Here is a 23,085-nt window from a genome sequence, read left to right as displayed (position 1 = left end):
AACATAGGAAATTAAAATAAAAAGTAGATCTTCCCATTTGGTTTGGCAGAAATAAAAATATTTTAGGAAACTAATTCCAATTTTTCAATTTATTTTATATTTTGTTAGAAATGTTTTTTATTTTGTTGAAAGAGTTTTTTTTTTTTTATTTAAATTGTGGGTTACTATGGTTAAAGAACAATGAAGAGACCAAAGAGTTAAAAAAAAAAAAAGGAAACAAAAATGATTCTGATTTTATACTTTGAAAAAATAGAAAGATGAGAGAGAAAGGTGGGACACAGTAGAGAACTGAAAAGGATGGAGGGAAGAGAAAGAAGTAGTTGTTATCTATATTAGGGCAAAAATTTCAACACACGTATAGACAAAAAGAGGAATTGAAAAATTAAAAACACAATTTTCATAGGTGTCATAATTTAAGTGGGCAGGCAGAACATCTTAGCTGGTGCGCCCATCCACTGAAGCTCTTCTCCTACTTTATCGAGTACAACTCCCATCTTTCACAAACGGTAGATTACTGCAAATTCCAACCCAGTAATAGTAATCTACCGTTAATTTGTGAGAGGCAGGAGTTTTACCTGTAGGAGACGGAGTATCAAAAATGGCAGGGATGCATTATCTTTTAAACTAATAAAACCATGCCTAATTAATTAGCTAAGTAAATAAATAAGTGTTTCTATTAAATTTTTTAATTTAAAGATCAGTTTTGGACTTTTAAAATAATTTATATATCCATAGCTATTGAAAGTCAATTGTAAAGATTTTGAGTGGGATACATGTTGCTCCATGTTTCTTAGGGAGCAATAAATCTAGGTGTTAATGTGAAATCTGCTTTCGTTTTGATGGAGGATTGCAAGTAAAGTAAGAGTTATTATTAAAATTCTAATAATCATCAATACTAATTAAATTTGGAACAGTAAATATTTATATGGTTTTATTAAAATATTGTTGTAATAGATAAGTCTAATTATTTTTTACTTTTTTTTAAAGATATGTCTAACTAATGTGTGATGATCGATCACCAAATTATATGCATAAGTCGATACGTTATTTGATGGCCAATGTGTTTATTAATTAAATATTAATCATATAATTTTTCCCATAAGGATAGATAAAAAAAGAAATTGGTCATGAAAAGTAATAAAATTTATGGGTATCAAATATGGATAGCAAATTGTTACAGATAAAGCAGAGAATAATGTGTTTCCCTTATCCTTCTGAAAGTTTATTTATTTATACTTAATTTATATTGAGTTTATTTTACCACCTTACACATTACTTGGTTTAAAAGTATATTACTTTCCAATAAAGATATACAAAAAAGAATTTGGATATTACCTTCTAAAGAAATTGACAAACAAGCTCACCATTATATGTATCCACTTCCATAAAAGGAATGTTTTGAGTGATTTAGGAATTTAATAGAAACACTATCATATTTCTAAGGGTTCATTTGGTGTTACTGATGAAAATAGAGCTTTGGTCTGTAGCGCTTTGTATAATAAATCTTTTTTAAAAAGAATTTTTATTAAAAAGCTAATTAGTGTTTGGTTGTGAACAAAAAACTGCATTAAATGCTTATTAAGCTGTATTAAATACTTGTTAAATTTCTATATAAAGTAAAAAAAGAGCTTTTTTAGAAAAATTCAAAATTTGGGCTTCTACAAAACAGCTTAAAAAAGTTTATTTTTTGATCAATAAGTATTTATTAACTTTTGTTAAACACATTTATTTTTTTATAAAAGAGCTTTTAGTCCTCAAGTAGAGCTTTTAAGCAAAAAAAAAACCTTGTCAAACAGAACCTAATACTAAAATAAAGGTTGGCCACCTGTACATATATATATATATATATATACACACACACACACATTGCTTCTGTAAAAATACAATTCACTGCAGAAGAAAAATTATACTGAGAAGAAGACATCTATAGTTGGAACAAGAAGAAAAAAATTGAGTCTTCAAGAAAAATATTGGCAAGAGAGAGACATGGATTCGGGTCTTTGTGCAAACGGGTGTGGGTTTTATGGATGTGCAGAGAAAAGAAACTTGTGCTCCTAGTGCTACATGTAATAGTCCAGACCATCCGCAGTGATATTGTTCACTTTGGGCCTGGAAAATCCTCTTACAACCCAACCCTCAAGATTTTAAAAGGTCTTACAGTGGTTAGGGGTCCTACCCCTTCACCTGCCAGTCCCACTGGCCAGGACCTCAGGCCCAACTACGATATTGTCCGTTTTGGGCCTAACCCGCACAGCTTTGTTTCCCTTAGAAGGCCTCGCAAGAGAAATGTATCCACACACCACTTATATGGAGTGTTTCGTTCCCCTTTTCAACCGATGTGGGACTTCATAATCCTCCTTCCTTGGGGCCCAACGTCCTCGCTGGTACACCGATTCAGGTCCTGCTCTAATACCATCTGTAATAGCCCAAACCACCCGCATACGATATTGTCCTATTTGGGCCTGAAGAATCCTCTTACAACTCAGCTCTCAAGGTTTTAAAAGGCCTCGCAGTGGTTAAGGGTCCCATTCCTTCACCTGCCAGTCCGACTGGCCCGCGCCTTAGGCCCAACTATGATATTGTTCGCTTTGAGCATGGCCCTCACGGCTTTGTTTCCCTTGGAAGGCCTCGCAAGGAAAAGGTATCTACACCCACTTATATGGAGCGTTTTGTTCCCATTTCAAACTGATGTGGAACTTCACACTACACGAATTATCTCAAACACCAGCTAATTTCTAAATCAAAAGCAAGCATTGATCTCCAACAAGATGATGACATGAAACAACCATTAATCAATGGAATAATTCTGAAGGAAAACAATGATCAATTCGGAGATCAAGATAATTCAGAAAAACAAACATGTTCTAATAGAAAGAGATCTGCAACAACGAAGTGGGACTAACAGGGCACTCAAATGTCGCTGCGGCGATTTGTTTTTTCGTGGCCATCGATTCCCCGGACAACATGCTTACAAAGTGGATTACAAATTGGCTGGGCACGAAATTTTGGCCAAGCAAAATCCAGTTTGCAAGGCCGATAAATTGGACTACAGACTTTAACTTTAGTTAGATTAATCTGTTTAAAGGTCGTTTCGAAGGGTGGATGGGTTTTATTGCCACGTAATTTTATTTTTCTATTCTACTACTATTTATATGAACTTTACAAAATGGTTAAAAAAAAAAAATAGTCCCTCTATTTTGAATTTTTGTTTTGTTTTGATTTGTATGTAGCGTGTACTTTATCTACAGTTCCGAGTCACAATCCTCACTGTCAGGAAAACACTATCTAATCTTCCAATGAAAAATCTGACAGCATCTTTCTTAAAGGTTGGACTTACCACAAAAATTATCTGCAGGAAGATGTACTCCTATATGGTACTACCGTATTCCTTCCACCTTACTATAATAATTTCCATAATTTGTAGTCATTCGATATCAAGATATATAAAAACGCATACACAATATAAATGAATTAGTGAGTAAAGAACAAAATATATCTTCAAACATTCATGTCCGCCCACACCACCCACTTAATGTCGTACATTTCAATTATCGTTTTACCAACATATAAATGTGTAATATAGAAAGAAATGTAATACAACCATCACATCAACAATAATATTAGTAGCAGTATTTTTAATGATAAAAATAGTATTGATATAATTTTCCTGAAGGCTACCATATTACCATACATGCTCGAGGGCTATCATATTTATTCGAAGGTAATCATTTGTCCAAGGCTATTACATAATCACAGCTGTCCCAAGGACTATCTCACTTGCCTAAAAGCTACCACTTGTTCAAGACTATTATACTTATCTAATGACTATCTTTCTTGCCCGTAGGCTGTGAGACTCTTCCGAAGATACCATATGATAATAGTAATAATAATAACAATGATAATAAAAATAAAAATAAAAATAAATAATTGTAATAAAAAATAATACTAATAACAATAATCATAATGATGATTATAATATTACTAATAGTAAAAATAATTGTAAACGTAATTCTGATAAATAATAATTGTAATATTAATAATAGTAATATTTTAGAATTCAAAACATATTATGAAATATACACTCGTATCGGGGGGTACAAGCGGTACCCTTTAATATGTTGCACAAACCATGATTTCAGGTCGCCGACACCCTGCTGCCAATACAGTCCGAGGTGGTTGCTTAGATCGACCGTCTAATCTCCTGGACTCGTAGGCAACATGGTTACAAGTCTAGCTTTTCATGGATCACATTGGATTAATGTCCCCATATGGTGTGATATATACAAATATAAAATATATATATAAAAGATACTTAATGCACATATGATATACCAGTGATGCCCGACGGTGCCTAGCATCTCAAAGCACCGCCTGACGAAGAGGTTAAAGAGAGAAATCTATATTCAGGCCACCCTGGCATCCCAACAGCGCCGATGCTATAAACCTCAATCCCGATCATGGAAGGGGCGGCTATGGCTAATATCAAACTTGCCCGTCCTCGGTCTAATGGCAACCATAGGAGAGTATAAACTTGCATGCTCATCACACTCCACCAGCGCGCTAATCACATTCATAACTATAGAACACCAGTATGTGTTTGGTGCATCTAAAAACTATACATTTTTATAGTATTATTAAAATAATGAGTTTTGATAAAATTAGATAAAAATCAAGTTTATGAATAATAAATGAGTAAATAAATAAATTAATTAATTAATACATAAATATATTTTTTGGAAATACTCAAATTTAAATAAATATTTTTCTTCAAATCCATAAAATCAATTTATTCCAAAACAATATAAAGAAAAATACATAAAAATTTATACATAATTAAAATCACATAAATGCATTATTTATGTATCAAAATTTCAACATTTAAATCAACAATATATTTAATAAGAATTAAATCATAATTTCATATAATTAATCTCTTCCACAATAATTAAATGCCATAAATAAATAAATAATTAAACGCATAAACATATTTATTTTTATCACGGTAACTTAATATAATTAGTTCCTCAAATCTTCAAATCAATTCATCCAACTATCATTAGAACCATTTACAATTTCACATATAATTGAGTACATAAAAATACATTCTACTAAATACCATAATCTTACAGTAAAATTAATAATAATTTAACAGTAATTTAAAAATTTACAGCTTACCAACTTTTTGAAAACATTAATCCAAGACCACATTTATTCAATTCAACACAATTTAACATCTTCAATATAAATAATAATTATTTAAATATTAAATAAATAGATAATTCAGATGATCATATTTAAATAATAATATTTTATTAAAAAATAGTATTTTTCAAAATACTTCATCATAATTCACAAATAATATACCAAAAGAAAGCTAAGAAAACAATGAACACGAAACCAACTTTCGTTGAGTTCAAAACCATCAGGATTGATCGGAAAACATACAGAAAGTTTTTAAAATAAAATTTGATAAAAATTAATGGAAAACATATTTAAAATAAAATTTGATAAAAATTAAAGGAAAACATACTTAAAAAAATTGTTTCATTTTGTTTTTTTATCTATAATTTATATAGATAAAAGTTTAAATTGAAAAAAAAAAATATATATATATATATATATATATAATATTCATAGAAACTGTCTATTTAAATGCTAAATTGTTAATTTCATCAAACTTAAAAAGAAAAAAAAAATGGTAGAAAGACCAAATTGACACTTACCCCTTACGTGCATAATGAATTTTCAATTAATAATATTGGGCCGGAGACACCTAATTCGGGACAGAGGTATCACGTGGAAGATATGCACGAACTGAGGATTTCATATTTTGGAATAGTGGAACGTGTCTACCTGTCAGTGTACCGACTGCTTACTAAAAGTGGGGCTTTGTTGTCTTTTTGCTTGCTTGGCCAATTTATGTGGTAAATCTTGGTAGTTGTGGAGCAGTGATTCATTAATGCAATTGATTCTTCCATTGAATTGTCTCCATCATGACAGAGAAATGGTGTCAGAGACTAGTGATTTTATTATTATTATTATTTCTTTTTTGGGAAACTTTTGGCAATAACCGATCATTGGTTAGTTAAGTAAGCGGCCCTAGTCTCTTTACGAGAAAATAAAGTATAGTTTCAAAAAAATTTTAAAAAATTACTCCAACGTTTTGAAGAACGATCTTTTATATTTCAGATCTGGTTTTCTCCATGGTTTCTCAATCGTTAAGTGCTATGAAGCAGATCACAAAATACATCAAATAGGTATGTTAAAGTTAGTTATTTTGGAGGTTCTCCAAACACAAAAAGTCTTCATCTAAGTTTGATGAAGGATTTTTTTTTTTTTTTTCTAGAAAGTTTGATGAAATTTTTTACCGGTAAAAGAAAAAAATCGAACAAGCATCATATCCAATATTTCATTTGTCTAATTTCAAGTTTAATTGATAATTTTTATGAAAAATAATAAAATAAAATTTATCCTTTAGAGATCTCAAACCTGAAGCAACATTTCATTCACCTTTGCAGATAAAATAATAATAATAATAATAAAAAAAAAACCTCAAAGTTTAGAAAAATGACGAAGTACAGACATAATAAAGCGTCAGTATCCCAAATTTGCTCCCATTTTTCATTCACCACCTATAGATTGAAAAAAATATATATAAAAAAAAAAAAACACTCAAAAGCTTAAGAAAATGAAGAAGCAAATGGGAGAGCCACACTTTGATTTTTCCGTGGGAGGTTTATGCGTGTGCAATCTGGCTAACATGTTTGCTATTATTTTCTCCGACTGCGATCGGAGTTATTTGTAAAACTGCACATATGGTGTTGCTACGAAAGAAAAAAGAGCCATGGGAAAAAAAAATATATATATATATATATATATAATTATTTTACTTTTTCAAAAAAATAAAAAATGGTGAATTTGGAAAATTTTAAATGATGAGGCAAATAGAAAAACAGACAAAAAACTAATGAAAGGGGTATAATCTGATATGGTACGCAAGATTTTCTCCTAGTTTACATATATCAGAAAAATCCAAAATACCAAAATATAAGTGGAAGACAAAATTAAATTTATATCAAAACTACCGTGTTTTTTTTTTTTTTTTTTTTGATGTTTTTAATTTGAGAGTTTGAGAAACTGGGAGATGAAGAAACTGTTTTTCTTTTTATTTTGAGAGCGTGAGAAACTGTAAGACAGAGAAAGTAAAATGTTTGCCATGGAAGCTGGATATGTGATGGATTGTGGTTTTTACACTAACCCTTCTAAATGGAAAAAAATATATATGTATATTTTATCATCCTTTCAAATCAGTGATAGTTTAAATACTTTTAAATTTTGATAAATTATTAGAAAATTATAATTAAACACTTATAGACTGTATAATTTAAATTAATTACGTCTAGACTTTTATATACTGATTTTATGTAACTCTAAATTGAATATTTTAGAATTTTAAAATTTTTTAAAAATTTATTTAGCTTTGAATTGAACACAAGTCTAAAATACTTAGAAACAAATGCTTTTTCCAAAAAGTGTTACAAGTTGATGAAAAGAAATATTCATTTATTGATTAGAATATGAACATTTTTCATAATATGTAACTAAATACTTAACCTTTTCAGGGAAAAAAAACATATTACTGTTTTTATGAATCAATAAAAGACATTACCAAATAAAGGTATGAATAGAAATATCTTATCCGTTACTGTCAAACTGGAGCAATCGAGGAAGCCAAATTGGCACCTCAACTAACCAGGTAACAAAAGACCCAAGATTTTTAGCATACTTGACGATTCCATGAGCAACCTGGTTAGCTTTGCCATTTGCAAACGAAACAATAAAGCCACCATGATGATAACAGAAACTTAAGCTCATCCACTGAAAAACAGTTTACATCTAAGCTCGGAACCGAAATTGGTAATAAGGGAGGAACCATAGCTGGCTCTGATGGGGCCATGGCTCCCTGCCTTTTTTATTTTTATTTTTATTTTTACAATATGTGTATTTTAATATATTTTAGGCTTGTATCTTATAGTTTACATATTTGGTCCCCTATATTTTATTAGTATCCATGATTATCAACAAAATATTAATACTTAAAGTTTGTAATTATTTATAAGTTATTATTAAAACAGTTGAAATAATAAATTAGTTGTATAAAGAAAACTGATTAGTTTGTGACCTATTAATCAATCATGTATTATAATCTCTTCAGTCTTACTCTTTCTATTTTTTTTTTTTTTTCTTCTTCTGTTGACCAAATATATTTTGTTACTCTAAATTAAGCTTCTTATAAGATAGGAGACTGTGAAAGTATTTTACCATCACATTGACAAATAAAAACAAATAAAAACCTCTTACTTTTGTATATAACCGCTAAAAGCTTAGTATTTCATATGGTCTTTTAATCTTTTTTTCTTCCAACATATTTTTACTTGTATTCAATAAAATTAAGTAATTTAATTTATACCTTTTTATTTTCAAAGAAAATAAAACAAATAATTATGCGAAGTTCTTGTGTAGCTTTGTTTTATTTTTAAAATAATTTGATTTAAATATTAATTAATTAATTAATTAAATTTTTTTTTTATATAATGTAATTTAATTCTTGGTCCTCCCCACTCCAACATTACTGGCTCCGCCCTTGGTTTGGGAATCAGTTAAAATCTCACCATCGATAAAACCTTCCCGCAAACAAAAATTTATTACTTCCTAATAGCAAGCAATTTAGCAGCTAAAACACGACACATCTTTTAAATTGGAATCGTAAAAGCACCCTATAAATTAATAGCAACATCTCCGACAACCGTAATCCCAACATGTATGATCCTCAACCTCCTGCAGAGCATTTTATCCTCTACACTTAGTTGGCACCAACAACGAAATCTTGGGTCACATTTGCAGCTTTCTTATGGTACAACCAATGTCATCAACCTAGCTTGTGAGTTTTTGATATCTGAAAATGCAAAACAAAAGGAGAACGTATATTATTTTAAAATGACACCAAAAAAAATAGTAGTTTTATCAATTATACATGATATAAAAATATAAAAATGGAAAAGCATATCCACTCGATTGCATTTTTTAGCAATCAAAAAAAGAAGAATGGAAACACAGAGAAACAGAAGTAGCATTACATATGACTACTACTGAAACTCTATAAGCAATATGCATTTAATAAATCAATGGTCATTCTTAAAGTACAGAATGTTAAATAACCAATCCTCCTATCTCACCCACCACTAAGAAGCCCAGCTTAGTGAACCCAACATAATGGGAGATTACTTGTTTCATGGAGCCGGTAGCCAGTGGTCAACACTAGTTTATATACTTTAACACTTCAACAAATATAAAATAAATATTTGAACAGAAAAAGATTGATTGAAATAAAGAAACCAGTACTAAAATCTTTATTGATAATTTGAATATATATATATATATATACATTGGTGAAAAATGAACAGTAAGATTGATGTTGCAGCCATTGTTGTAAAATAAGAAGGGTTCCAGTCACATAGCAACAAAAAGGAGAAGTCATTTTCACTTCTATATGATTTCAGAGATTCTGAATTGTTCGCTTATAGTACTAAAAGTTATTAGCCTTGAGTTGTCAATGAATGAATTTGACATTTAGGATGTTATTGCTTGTCAATACTCATATGAAGAAGTTCTCGCCTGCAGCTAATAATGTCAAACGATTCTCAATTACCAGAATTGACGCTTGCAAGTTCTCTTCCCTGAAATTAGGACATCCAAAGCCTCTGCCTTAGAAAGTCTCGACAACTGTTCTTGATAAGCTTGTAGGATGGAGGGGAAAAAAATTAAAGGAAGAAGTCAAATGTTGAAACCTTGGACTTTTAGTAAGTATTAGGACTTTTGGAAAGGGCTCAAGTTTAGGTGTATAGCAAGAAGGTTATGATGAACCAAAACCATAATTACCTATTATCAGAGCCATTTAGAGTGGGTAAATTGACATGGGACGTGGGAAACATGCATGGTAAATATAAAACCTGAAACAGTTTCACTATTTTTCACTAAGCAAATAACATATTCGTTCTTTATCTCCAAAACCAGCACATTTATATAATGGACTAGATGAGGAATGAGGAATATGATCTACAACTAGACTATTAATACAAGAGCTTAATTCACATAATGCAAGGGAGAGCCTAGGGCATTTTTTTAAGCTTTAACCACCTCAAGCCAAACAGAGGTGGTTTCACTCCCTGTGAAGAGGTGGCTTAAGAAGTTTAATGAAGTAACCTGAACAACCATGGAAACAATTATTTAGATAATTTTGTATTTCACACAAGCAAAAAACATAGGAAGAAACATATGAATGCTTCTCATGACTATCACTCATCTAGATTGGCCACTTCTAAAAATTGGACACTTTCTCTCTGTCGCTAAATTTTGACACATCCAAAGCTATTCAAGATCCATTATCTATTATCCATTACAAAAATGTGCAATTGACCTAAGCAGTCTATAAAATATCTCTCAGAGCAATATAATGCAAAAGCCTCATAACAGTCCCGGATTATTTCACAGTTGAAGGCAACATTTTAAATTCTTAATGGACAAAAGCCCAAATTTTTATTTTTATTTTTTTTAAACATATGTAATAAATATGTACTCAGAATAGTTAGAGATGGAAAAAGGTTCAACCAGTCAACAATTGAAAGAAGGCTGACCTGATTAACTGTTCAAACTTCAAATATCAGGAAGACTTAAAGTACCTGGATAACAAAGAAAATTGGAAAATTCAATATAAGAAAAAAGTATCAATACAATCAGAGAATAGAAACTACATATACAAATATAATAATGCATGTATTTATGCAGAGGGCAACACCCCATGAAGCAAACCATTCGTTTTTCCTCATATAATAATGCAGACTTTCCCAAAGCATAAGTCCTTCCCCAAACAGTAGGCAATCTAAGCACATATATATGTTATTGGTATTGTCTCTGCAAGTTGGCTTGCAACGGTAAACTTCCCAACACAAGCAATACCACATAAATAAGAAAGTAGATAAACATAGTATTCAACTTCACACCGTGCTTGATAACAGTAAGAAAGTAGAAATAACTCAAACCTTCGCATGGTAGAACCAAAGGAGCCATACTGCAAAACTCTAGAACAAAACAGAGCCCAGTGCAAGAGAAAGGAGGAGCCTTGCCTTCTTATTCTACAAATTTGCGAAGTAAGAATATATATACCTATGTGGTAATAATATTAACAATGAGTAAAAACTTACATTTAGCAAGCAAGACTATAATATCAGCATTAACAATGAGTAACAGGGCAGGGGCCAATGAAGTCATCTAAATGTGTTTTCTACTAAAATGCAATTAGTATAGACTGTTACTCTCAAAATTTGGTAAGTAGCGACCAACTTTTGCTCGTTCAAGAACCATTGGTCTGTGAGATCTAAATCCAACATTGAACTCTTCCCAAGAAGTTTAGGTTCACACTGAAAAAAATAAATAAATAAATAAATAAATACAAGTTGACTGATTACAATCTCAACAGGGAGAAACAACATGATTAATCTTTAGTAGCTATTGACGATAAATGTGACCTGAGATTAATAATACAATAACATGGAGAAATAAATAACACTGAGAAAATGAAAGATAAAATTACATGCATAATAACATGGAGAAACAAATAGCAAAATACAATATAATACATGGAGAGAGAGAGAGAGAGAGAGACAGAGACAGAGACAGAGAGAGAGACAGAGAGAGAGAGAGAGAGAGAGAGACAGAGCCAGAGACAAAGACAGAGAATCCACAACCCTCTGAAGTAAATAACCGCATATATTTACAATACTTTTTGCTGAATTCTCAAAAATATTTACAGATTGCCAATAAAAGAAGCAAGAAGTATGGCATATGTTATTGTGCATTCCATCTGAAGCATCCAGAAGCATGGAACTATTATCAGCAGTCAAAGGACTAAGATTTGATTAATAAATTTGCACTTTAAAAGAGGTTTGAGAATATGATGGTATTCTAGAGTAACAAAAGGAGCTAAAAAGAATAAAAGAGGTATACATGGCACGAAATTAATAATAATATGATGGCTAACAGTCGAAATGCCGATTGAACCCAAGAGCTTTGGAAGTAGTTAAAGCACAAGGATAATCCTTTAACTAGTAGTTGGATCTGAATGAAAACAAGGACAATCTCTGTTACCTACAAATCTCCATTTCCAGCAAGCGAACTCTGCTCTGCCTCCATTGCCAACATGTGTTCTCCCCTTGAAAAACAACACACCCTAGTCCCTCCTGTAATTTCGTATTCTGCATGCCTAACATAAACTTACCATGTATAAGCCCACTTCACTTCCTCGCTCTACCAAAACCTTAAAAAGTAAAATTGAAAGACAAGTAAACACAAAACTGTATTGCATTCTCACAAAAATTAGAGCATGAACCTGAGAAACAACGAAAGACACAAAATTTAGGGAAAAAGCACTCGAAATATCCCCTTCTGATTTATCAAATTGGAAGAATTCAAAATTCTGGTAAAAGGTCATATAGGAGGGGGGCAAATGTCAGGAAGCCTAAATAGAGGGTCACAGTATCTGGTATAATAGGTATAAAAGAAGAACATTTTGATGGTGAGAAATTATTAAACGCCAAAATTAAATCAAATTTGTCTATCGGTTTTCACTACCTAAATACATCTGAATTGTTGAAATTATTTAAAAGTTAATCTCACAAGAATAAAACATTTTAGACGTTCACAAAATTTTCACTCTGTGTTTTTTCTTAGAAACCAAACACAACGCAAAAATGAAAAAATAATAATAATAATAACGATCGATGTAGAGAGACCTTGAAAGTGCTTATGGAGGCGACGCCAAGCGTGGAAATCATAAGCCTTCCAAATCCGGAGCCAAGCGTGGAAAGCAAAGCATAAGCATAAGCATCATAATTGCAGAAACAGTGAAAGTCAGAGATTGGAGATTGAAGAAACAATGACAGTCGGTGACGACCCGAAACCATCACAAATTGCAGAACTGCAGTCCACCGTCAACAACCCCCGATCAAATTCCTGTCCGAAGAAGCTACCATTGTTCGCTCTGTGAAATAAGTCTTCAATGGAAATCAGAATGGCAGAGATTGAGTTCAGATTCCTAGACAAAGAGGATGAGGGAGAGAGAAGCGGGCTACTGTACAAGGAGGGTGAGAGAGAAGGTTTAGTTTTATGCTTTTACGGTGGCTTAGTCCTATCCGCGAGACGAACTTTATTTTCTCATTTTCTATTTTACCGGCGATAAATTAGTCTTGCTACTAAATTATTTGGCATCAGTTGCACTAGTTTAATTTTGCCAAAATTTCAACAATTTAGCGACAATATAATCCATGGCAAACTGTGTTTTTGCAGCTTAATTTTGTCTTTAGTGGCATTTATATGTGGTAACTTTTATTTCTGCCCACAACATTTTTGCTAAAGAAAATCAATGGCAACTACAACACATGGCCAAGAAAAAACTACATATAGTGGGAACATTCATATTGACATTACAAATATTGTTACTAATGAAATTTTTCTTGCAGATATTCATATATATATATATATATATAACAATACATGATTGATAACAAATTCAATTCATATAACAGAATAATAATCACTGTGGAAACTAACGTATCAAGAATAATATTAATATGTTCTTCCGGAGAGAGCTAGGTAGCATTCTCATGAAATTAAAGGAACTGCCTCACCAAACTATCAAAGTCTTTGGATGAAGAGCCATCCGGAGCAATGGCCTCTTCAGCTAGTCTTTTCCACTCCATGACTTTCCTTTTCAAGTTTTTACCTCTTTCTCCTTCCATCAGCTCCCTAACAAGCTTTTCTACTTCCTCTCTCTTCACTTCATTATCAATCTTCAATCCGATCCCCCATTCCTTGCAAGTATATCGACAGTTCATCGGTTGGTCCCCATAGAACGGCCAACACAGCATTGGAACACCAGAAGACAAACTCTCAATGGTTGAATTCCAACCACTGTGTGTTAAGAACCCTCCAATTGATGGGTGATTAAGAAGTTCCTCTTGTGAACACCAACTCGCAATTAGGCTTCTTTCTTTAGTTTCATTCACAAACTCAGGTGGCAAAATGGCTGATTCACCAATTACCAAATCTGGCCTAATTATCCACACAAAAGGGTGTTTGCTATTTGCAAGTCCAAATGCAAACTCCACAAGTTGTTGTTTCGACAACATTGCTACGCTCCCGAAGTTCACATACAAAACCGAGTTTGGTGCTTTGGTATCAAGCCATTGGAGGCACTCACTTTCTTCCTTCCAAAGGCTGTAATTAAGCTTCAAAGCGTCTTCTTTTATGCCATTTAGAAGAAGCTCGAGAGGACCAATCGCAAACACTCGCGGCAGCATAGCCGAAAGAGCATCCAAAACATCTTTCTCCAATGCATAGAAGGTGTGGTATATAACTGCTGTAGCTTTATGAGCTCCATTAGTTGCTTCCGAGCTAAAATTATTAAGGAGTTTACAATCCTCTGGATTTGCTGTCGAAGGAGAGCTTGGTAGATCTTTGACGTGTATATCTTTCATTCCCGGAATCCAGTCTATAACTATGTCTAAAAAATCCATTCGTTGAAATAGGGGGAAAAAAATCGACAAATCAGTTTTTACAGTTTTAATAATCAAACAAAGCGTTTAGCTATATTTTTCTACTTGAACTATTACATCTTTTACATTGTGACCTTAAATTAATTATTAAAAATAAATAAATAAATAAATAAACATCAACAACATAGAAACTGCCATGTTACCCCTAAACTGCCCTTTTTTTGTCGCATTAATCAACTCGTGCAATTTGATACAATAAATTTGAAAACTTAGGCATACGTATTGGTGAAGCATGAAATGAAACTGATAAAAAAATTTTCCAATTGAATTATATGAGTTATGGATGGTTAGTTAATTCATCAAATTCATACATAGAAAATGCATAATTCAACTAAATCAAGGCCAATTTTAAGAGTGGCTTTCTCATGAAAGAATACAATAGTTTAGGGGCGATACAAGACTTTCTTTAACTTTTAGCGGAAAAATTCAAACAAAAATGATACTCATACAATTTTTTTTTTAATATCTTTTTTGACAAAGATATTAATTCATATATAATATGTTGGTTTGTGTGTTCTGACCTTTACTTGGATGATGGCCTAATTTTTCCACCACAGTATGATATTGTTTCATGCCCATGAAGGAACAAGCAGAGATAGTGTACAACAACACCACAGGAATTCCTAGCTCTTCTCCAGCTGTAATAGTGAACGACAACATGGTAGCATCGGAAACAATGCTTGTCACCGGGGGCATGTTGGAATTTCCGTTATCATTGAGCCTTTTTAGGAGGTCACGAAATGGAGCCAACATGTTCTCTTGGACGGCTCTACAAAGAGCAAACACATCTTGGGTGGTATCATTATCTGATGGAGGGAGGCCGTCCGGAATTGTTTCGAATCGGAAGTCAGGCAAGCCTTGGAGGGAGTCAGGACCAAGAGATTTAAGAAATCGTTTGTGGTTGTACTCGGTGTTCACAAAAGTGATGTGAAAGCCTCTTGAATGAAGAAGCTTCGCTAATTTAAGCATGGCTTTTATATGGCTTTGAGCTGGCCATGGAATACATAAGACATGAGATTTACTATCAGCTTCTGTCCTAGAACCCATTTGTGTTTATGGTTGATCTATATGGTAAGAAATATAATTGTGCCGTCAAAAATCAGAGGAGGAAGAAGACCTCCTATTTTCTCATCTTAATGTATTTATACCATAGTTCTGGGATCAATTACAAAATGAAATCTCGTGGAAGCTGCTTCCCTCACAGCTGTTGTACACCTAAAGGGGTAAGATATAAAATATATACTGCTCTCTACATTCAAAGCCGCCATTTGTTTGTACACTTCGTCATGCATTTGCTTGTTGGGCTTGATCCCATGTGATATGTTTGCATTCATTGGGCTTTGATGTTTGCCAATTGGGCTTTGCTTTTGCTGTGTTAACATATTGTTTCTACTCAAAAAGGTTTAGAGGAAGGTAGACTCTTTGCGCTTTATACTTCCTTTGGGGGCTCAGCTTGAGAAAGACTCTTTTGCTTTGCGCTGTATACTTTTTTTGGGGCTTATCTTTATTTTGTCATGCTACACCCTATCTAAATTTTTATCTATAAATTTTTTAAAATATATAGCTAATTAATACTTTTGTCATATAACTTGATTATGGAAGATCAATAGCATAGAATTAAATGAAAAAAAGAAGAAGATTATTTGGGACATTGCAAATTTTTTGATATTAGAATTGAGGGATTCAAACTTAGAGTTTACAAAATGGTTAATATGATATTAGAATGCTTCAAAATGTATATTAATTTAACACAATTTGTTATGGAGTTTGTTTTAAAAATGTGGGTTTTTTTTTTCTTTTAACTTTATGTAATTTATTTAAGTTTAAAATTACCAAATAAAAAATTGTGAATATAGTTTTCTTTGATAACTATTAATATAATGTGTCTTGTCATTAAAATAAATACTTACAAATTTTCTGGTGATTGATTTTTGCTTAATTTTTTGTCATTGCTAATGTGAACTCAGAACTTCGCATATGGAAAATTAAAAAAAAATATAAAGTCTGAATCCAGAATTTATAATTCGGATGGTAACAACAAAAAATAAATTTAGGTGCACGTATTAATTGCTATATACAATTATTGTACACTCAGTATTGTCGTTAAACTTCTTTAGTGTACACTACAGTCATTGTCATCCTTCATTGTTTTCTCAATTCGGTTAATGGAGGACGACAATGGAACAACACAAATTCAAGGAGTGGCCACGACTGTAAAGAAAAGGAAGAGACAATAAATACGAAAGTGATGCTATGGATAGCTACAAATTTAAATACAATTAACGTAACAATATAACAACATAATAATTTAACTAAAAAAATTAATGTAACAATATATTGAAAAAATAAAAAATTGGCAGAAACATAATAATTAAATTTATAATTAAAATTATTGCAAAAAGAAGAAATATATATGTATTATATACATACAATAAAAATTTTGCAACTATATATATATATATATATATATAAAAGAATAAAGCAAATCCTAATATATAACTAAAAAAATACTATATATTTATAAAATTTGATAAACAATTAAGGCAGTGCAAAGGAACACTATATATACATGCGGACCAAGAGTAGGTTGGCATATGACAGAGACTTTAAAGCAGGTACATATATTGAACAACAATATTAATAATTCAAGAAATATCAAAATTATTTATCAAATAACATAATGATATTAATTTTTCCAACCAATAATATATATATTCACACGTCATAGCAATATTATATTTAATCAAGTCATGTGCTAAATAAATTTTGGTAAACATCATCAAGCTATGAAGTAAAATTTTTTTAAGTTGATTAGCTACTATAAAATTGTTTAAGGTTAAACTACACAAAGCCCCCTTGAACCATTTGATACAATTAGTTTTTAAAACTATTTAATACTAATAACTTCCTTAAACTATTAAATTAACAAATAAAGCCTTCATTATATATAACACATTTTCCCCCTTAAACTAACTAAATGCTAAAACATACTTTAATTAATTTAACAAAAATACTCTTCTAGCGTACCCATTTTATCATTTTTCAAATAATTTAGTCGAAACTTTTTTAATAATGTAAATATTAAAAAAAATGTTATCTTCAAAAATTATTAAAATAATATTCTTTTGATAAAATATTAAAAACAATATTTCCTTCCAAATTATTAGAACATTATTTTCTGCAAAAGTTATTAGCAATAATATTTTCTTTAAAATGTTATTAATTTTAATTAAATGAATATATTCATTGTGGGCATTTAAGTAATAATTTGTAAGTATCAAATAATTTAAGAGATTTTATATGATTTATCCATTATTTTATATATTTTAGATATCATAATACTATAGAAACTACGATTCCAAGTTTGCTGCTCCAACCATTACCAACTAATACCTATTCTATTTAGTACTTCAGGTGCTTCTACTGCATCCAATGTAAATCCTATAGCGGATCAATTACAACATGCCTTTCGTACTAGTAATTTCTGCAATCAACTCTATATCTTGTTCAATAAACACTAGTTGTTCGATCATGTTCATAATGAAATTTATAGCCGGATTGTTCTTGCATTTCATGGGACTGACGTAAAAGGGTAGGGATGGCTATATTTCTAGCAGTGAACTCTAGGACAATATGAAGCACATGGATACAAGTTATATCTTGGAATAAAAGACAATTCTAAAACCGCTTGTTTACCGACAAGGAAACTATAAGTAATGCTAAGATGTTACCAAGTGATGTAACCAAATGTGATGCAGTTTGCTTTTATTTATGAGTAATGCTAGAGATATAATAAAATCTACTAAGTTGTTTATCAAATGTATATGTATTACTATTTTCTTGGTCAAAATATTAACATAACCTATATATAAATAAATTAATCTTTAAAAGGAGAAATTCAATTGAGTACAAGCTAATCAATTAATGACGCATATATATTTGATGAACATTTTGGTAGACTATTTGATATGTGCCTCTAGCATTATTCTTTATTTAGTATTATTTGTTCATTTATGTTTAGGATTCACATAGAAGTGACATATGTAGTAAAATAATTTGCGATCGGCATTATTTTTGACACATTTTGTTTAGGAGAAAAATTAGTAGTTCATGAAACCATATATAATTGTTAGTACTACAAGGGAAAGTGCAAGCTAAAATATGAGAGCATATCTTCAGATTCAATTTATTACCCATCTCCAACGTGTTTAACAACAAAAACCAAAATGAAAACAACGACAACAATAAAAAAATAGAACAAAAGAAATTAACTAAGAAAATCGCCAGCATATAAACGTGTACAGAAAAAAACCAATACCCTTATATTTTTCAGTCTCCGGTTGAAGTGAAGCTAGAGAGACCTAGCCAGCCCTATTCAAGAAATTAAGTGGCTAACTAAATTATCCAAGTCAATGGATGAAGAACCATTAGGTTCAGTAGCCTCATGGGCTAGTCTTTTCCACTCCATCACATTCTTTCTCATTTTCTTACCCTTCTCTCCCTCCATCAACTCTTTCACAAGCTTCTCAACTTCCTCTCTCTTCAATGCTTCTTTGTCCATCTCCATTCCAATACCCCACTCCTTGCAAGAAAATCGGCAGTTCGTGGGTTGATCCCCTAGAAATGGACAACAGAGTAATGGTACACCTGAAGACAAGCTTTCCACGGTTGAATTCCAACCACTATGTGTTAAAAAACCTCCAATTGATGGATGATTAAGAACCTCCTCTTGTGGGCACCAACTCCCTATCAGTCCTCTTCCTTTCGTTTCCACGGAGAACTCGGGTGGCAAAACAGCTGTTTTTCCGACTACCAAATCAGGCCTGATTATCCACAAGAAAGGGTGTTTGCTATTTGCAATTCCATAACCAAACTCCATGAGCTGTTCTGGCGACATGACTGCTATGCTCCCAAAGTTGACGTATAAAACTGAGCCTTTTGGCTTGGTATTGAGCCATTGGAGACATTCGCTCTCTTCCTTCCAAAGACTGTATTTGAGTTTCAAAGGGTGTTCCGGTATGCGATTAAGAAGAAGTTGAAGGGGACCAATCGCGAACACTTTGGGAAACATAGATGCGATCGCATCCAAAACATCTTGCTCCAGTGCTTTGAATGTGAGAATAATAATTGCTGAAGCTTGATGGGCTTTTTCTGTTGCTTCTATGCAAAAGTTGAGCATAAAATGATCTGCTGTACTTCCTGTCCAGCAAAAGCTTGGCATATCCCTAACATGCATATCTTTCATTCCCGGAATCCAATCTATAATTGTGTCTGAAATTAAAAAACAAAGAAAAATGAAGAAAATCAAATAATTAATTAAATTGTAAGGCTAATATTAGATTAGAAGTCTTTCATATGTGTGTGTGTGTATATATATATATATATAAATATGTATATGTATATTTACCTTTGGGTACTGGTGGAGGTCCTAACTTCTCTAGCAGTGTACCTAGTTGTTTGAAGCCCATGAAAGAGCAGGCTGGAATAGTATAAAAGAACACGACCGGAATTTTAAGTTCTCGTCCGGCGGTGATGGTGAACGGCATGAATCCGTCGGAAACAATGCGAGTCACTGGAGGGGGACTATCATTGCCAGTTCTGGTCATATCATTGAGTCTTTTGACTAGATCACAGAAGGGAGCCAACATCTTCCCCATGATGGCTTCGATAAGAGGAACAAGGTCCTGTGTAGCATCAGCATCTGAAGGCGGAAGGCCGTCAGGAATTGTTTCGAACCGGAAGTCAGGCAAGCCGTGGAGAGAGTCGGGACCAAGAGATTTAAGAAAGCGTTTGTGGTTGTACGCGGTGTTGACAAAAGTAATATGAAAACCTCTAGAATGGAGAAGCTTTGCTAATTTAAGCATTGCTTTGATATGGCTTTGTGCTGGGGTTGGAATACACAAGATGTGATGAGTTTTATTATCAGCTACCTCTTCTTTCTTGGAATCCATATAGGCTGGCAACTCTGTAGAGTTTTTTTGCACTCAAAGTTATGAAGAAGGAGCAGCCTTATAGCTTTTTGCCTTGATATGTGCCATGCCAAGTTGGGTCAGAGGATCAATTATTAGGTAGGTACTTCAAAGTTTCCAACAACTACTTCTGTTAAGTTTCTAATAGATAGCACGTTAAATTGTTACCCATTTTTGTTTTTATTTTTAATATTATTATCACAAATTGTTACCTATTTTGTCATCTATTCCAAAAACTCAAAAAGACAACACCCCCCCCAAAAAAAAAAAAAAAAAAAAGAACCCGGTTAACTATGAATATTAAGCAAACACACAACACAACACATATCAGCATTTTAAATATGTATAATTCACTATTCATACGTATTGAGATCCCAACAATTAAATAAACGAAAAGAGACAATATATATATATACGGAAATTCTATGGTGAGGACGGTCCGCATGAGCACCGCAGTATTAGTGACAGTTTTTCATAGTATTAACGACAGTTTCTTAGAAAAGCATCACCAATACTATAAAAAACCGTCACCAATACTGTGGTCCGCATGAGGACCGTCCGCACCATAGACGGACTGTATATATATATATATATATACATATTGAGACAATTTTTATCACATTTAGATAAGACAATGCGGATCAGTAAATTTTTTCCGCAGGGTTTCCACCAATCTTTACATAAAAAGTTAATTGCAAATCTATTAAAATAAAAGTAAACACATTCCATGAAAGACACAAGATAAATTTTAGTTTATGTTACAATTTAAACATCTAAAGTAAATTAAAAACGTAAAAGAAGTAGCAAAAATATTGCAGCTTATGTAATTCAAACAAAAATTAAATAGAAAATAAATTATAAATATTTATACTTTTTTTAAGAAAATATTTGTACTTGTATATAAAACTATACTAAAATATTAATTAAATATGTATATAGTGTTAAAATATTTAAACATATTAAATAATACTGATTACATATAAAAGAGATGATAAAAAATATATTACAGATAAGTGAAATAGAAATATTAAAAGAAAACAAATAAATGTGACAAAAACAAAACAAAATAAAAAAACGGAAACAAAAGAAAATTAGTAAAGGCTGAGACGACTAGGGCACAAATGTAATTAGGAAGGGGACAAAAAATAAATAGTTAAAAAAACCATTAAAATTTTAAAAATGAAAAAAAAAAAAAAGAAACAAAAAACAAATTGAGTGGCCGTCCGCCTCAGGGACCAAATATGATGAGCGTGGAGGTTAATTATGATGGATCTAGTCCATGTAAATGTTTATTTTTTATTTTTTATTTTTTTTTTGGGGTAAAAATTCTATCACTTTTCGATGTAGATTGCCAATCCACCATGTCGTGGACGTTTATGCGCAAGTAACATATCTATTTATCGTGGTGGAATTATTAAAATATTTGTTAAATTTATTTATTAAATAATATAATATATGATAATATTTAATTAATATATATTTTTTGAATTTATCTATTTAAAAATTTAATTTTTTATTTTTAATTATATAAATATATTAATCAATAATATTCATATTTAATTAATATATATTTTTTGAATTTATCTATTTAAAAATTTAATTTTTTATTTTTAATTATATAAATATATTAATCAATAATATTTTAATATATATTATTTAATAAATAAATTTAATAAATATTTTAAAATATGTACTTTAAATATTATTTATCACATAACAAAAAAGTTGAGTGATTTCTTTGCAAAAAATAAAAATAAAAAATAAAAAACTTTTCATATATATAATGAAACTTTAAATATTTGACTACAACCAACAAATATCATAACTTACTTAAGCACATACCATATTTGTTTGATTTTTTGTGATTTTTTTATTATTTTTCTAAAATCTTTTATTCTTGGTTTTTTTTCCTGATTATTTTTATTTCTTTTTCGTTTTAAATCTTTGTTTCTTCCTTCTTCATTTCGTTTAATTTTTTTGGGCAGTATCACTTTTTTTTCCTCTTCAATTTTCTTCCCTTATTTCTTTTATTATCTTCTCTTTTCTTTTCTTTCTTCCCTCTTTAATCTTTTTCTTTTCAATTTTTATTCTTTTATAATCTTGGTTTATTTTTTTATTGCATCAGTTTTAGCTTTAGTTTTTCTTCTTCTTCTTATCTTGCCATTTCTTTTCTATTTTAAATTTAATTTACGTTCTATTTTTATTTTTATTTTGATTTTTTTCAATTTTTTATAGATATTTAAATTAATATATATAATTTTGTTAATTGAAATTAATGATTTTGTAAATTAATTAGATTTTCTTAAAAAAATAATTAGATAAAGGAATTATCTATTTATTTTTATATTCAACTAATTTAATTTAGTCATTTTGCTTAATTCAAAATAAAAGAGAAAATTATTGTAAAATAATCAATAAATTATGTTATAACTTATATTCATTTTATT

At 31.0% G+C, this 23,085-nt stretch overlaps 2 protein-coding genes across 15 annotated transcripts; both read right to left on the bottom strand.

Annotated features, from left to right (window-relative positions):
* Positions 1-8,685: 8,685 nt before the first annotated feature.
* LOC125421886 (7-deoxyloganetin glucosyltransferase) lies at positions 8,686-15,889 on the bottom strand. 14 transcript variants are annotated; one of them, XM_048471800.2, is made up of 7 exons: positions 15,191-15,889; positions 12,849-14,617; positions 12,205-12,373; positions 11,100-11,477; positions 10,695-10,739; positions 9,710-9,797; positions 8,686-8,956 (listed from the first exon to the last, which is right to left on the bottom strand). In XM_048471800.2, the coding sequence occupies exons 1-2, from the start codon at positions 15,714-15,716 to the stop codon at positions 13,725-13,727; spliced, it is 1,419 nt and encodes a 472-aa protein (XP_048327757.1). In that variant the 5' UTR covers positions 15,717-15,889; the 3' UTR covers positions 8,686-8,956; positions 9,710-9,797; positions 10,695-10,739; positions 11,100-11,477; positions 12,205-12,373; positions 12,849-13,724. The 14 variants fall into 14 exon arrangements, with proteins under 14 accessions (XP_048327757.1, XP_048327759.1, XP_048327758.1 ...); XM_048471802.2 differs by having other exon boundaries at positions 9,710-9,737; XM_048471801.2 differs by lacking the exon at positions 9,710-9,797 and having other exon boundaries at positions 11,100-11,192; positions 11,262-11,477.
* A 2,935-nt stretch (positions 15,890-18,824) lies between these two features.
* On the bottom strand, positions 18,825-20,720 carry LOC107416708 (7-deoxyloganetin glucosyltransferase). The gene is made up of 2 exons (XM_016025232.4): positions 20,077-20,720; positions 18,825-19,940 (listed from the first exon to the last, which is right to left on the bottom strand). The coding sequence occupies exons 1-2, from the start codon at positions 20,618-20,620 to the stop codon at positions 19,045-19,047; spliced, it is 1,440 nt and encodes a 479-aa protein (XP_015880718.2). The 5' UTR covers positions 20,621-20,720; the 3' UTR covers positions 18,825-19,044.
* Between the last annotated feature and the right edge of the window lie 2,365 nt (positions 20,721-23,085).

Source organism: Ziziphus jujuba, chromosome 4 (assembly GCF_031755915.1).
Source record: "Ziziphus jujuba cultivar Dongzao chromosome 4, ASM3175591v1".
In the NCBI taxonomy this organism is placed as follows: domain Eukaryota; kingdom Viridiplantae; phylum Streptophyta; class Magnoliopsida; order Rosales; family Rhamnaceae; genus Ziziphus; species Ziziphus jujuba.
The sequence above is the reverse complement of the archived record's forward strand: the minus strand, read 5'-3'. Positions and strand labels throughout refer to the sequence as shown.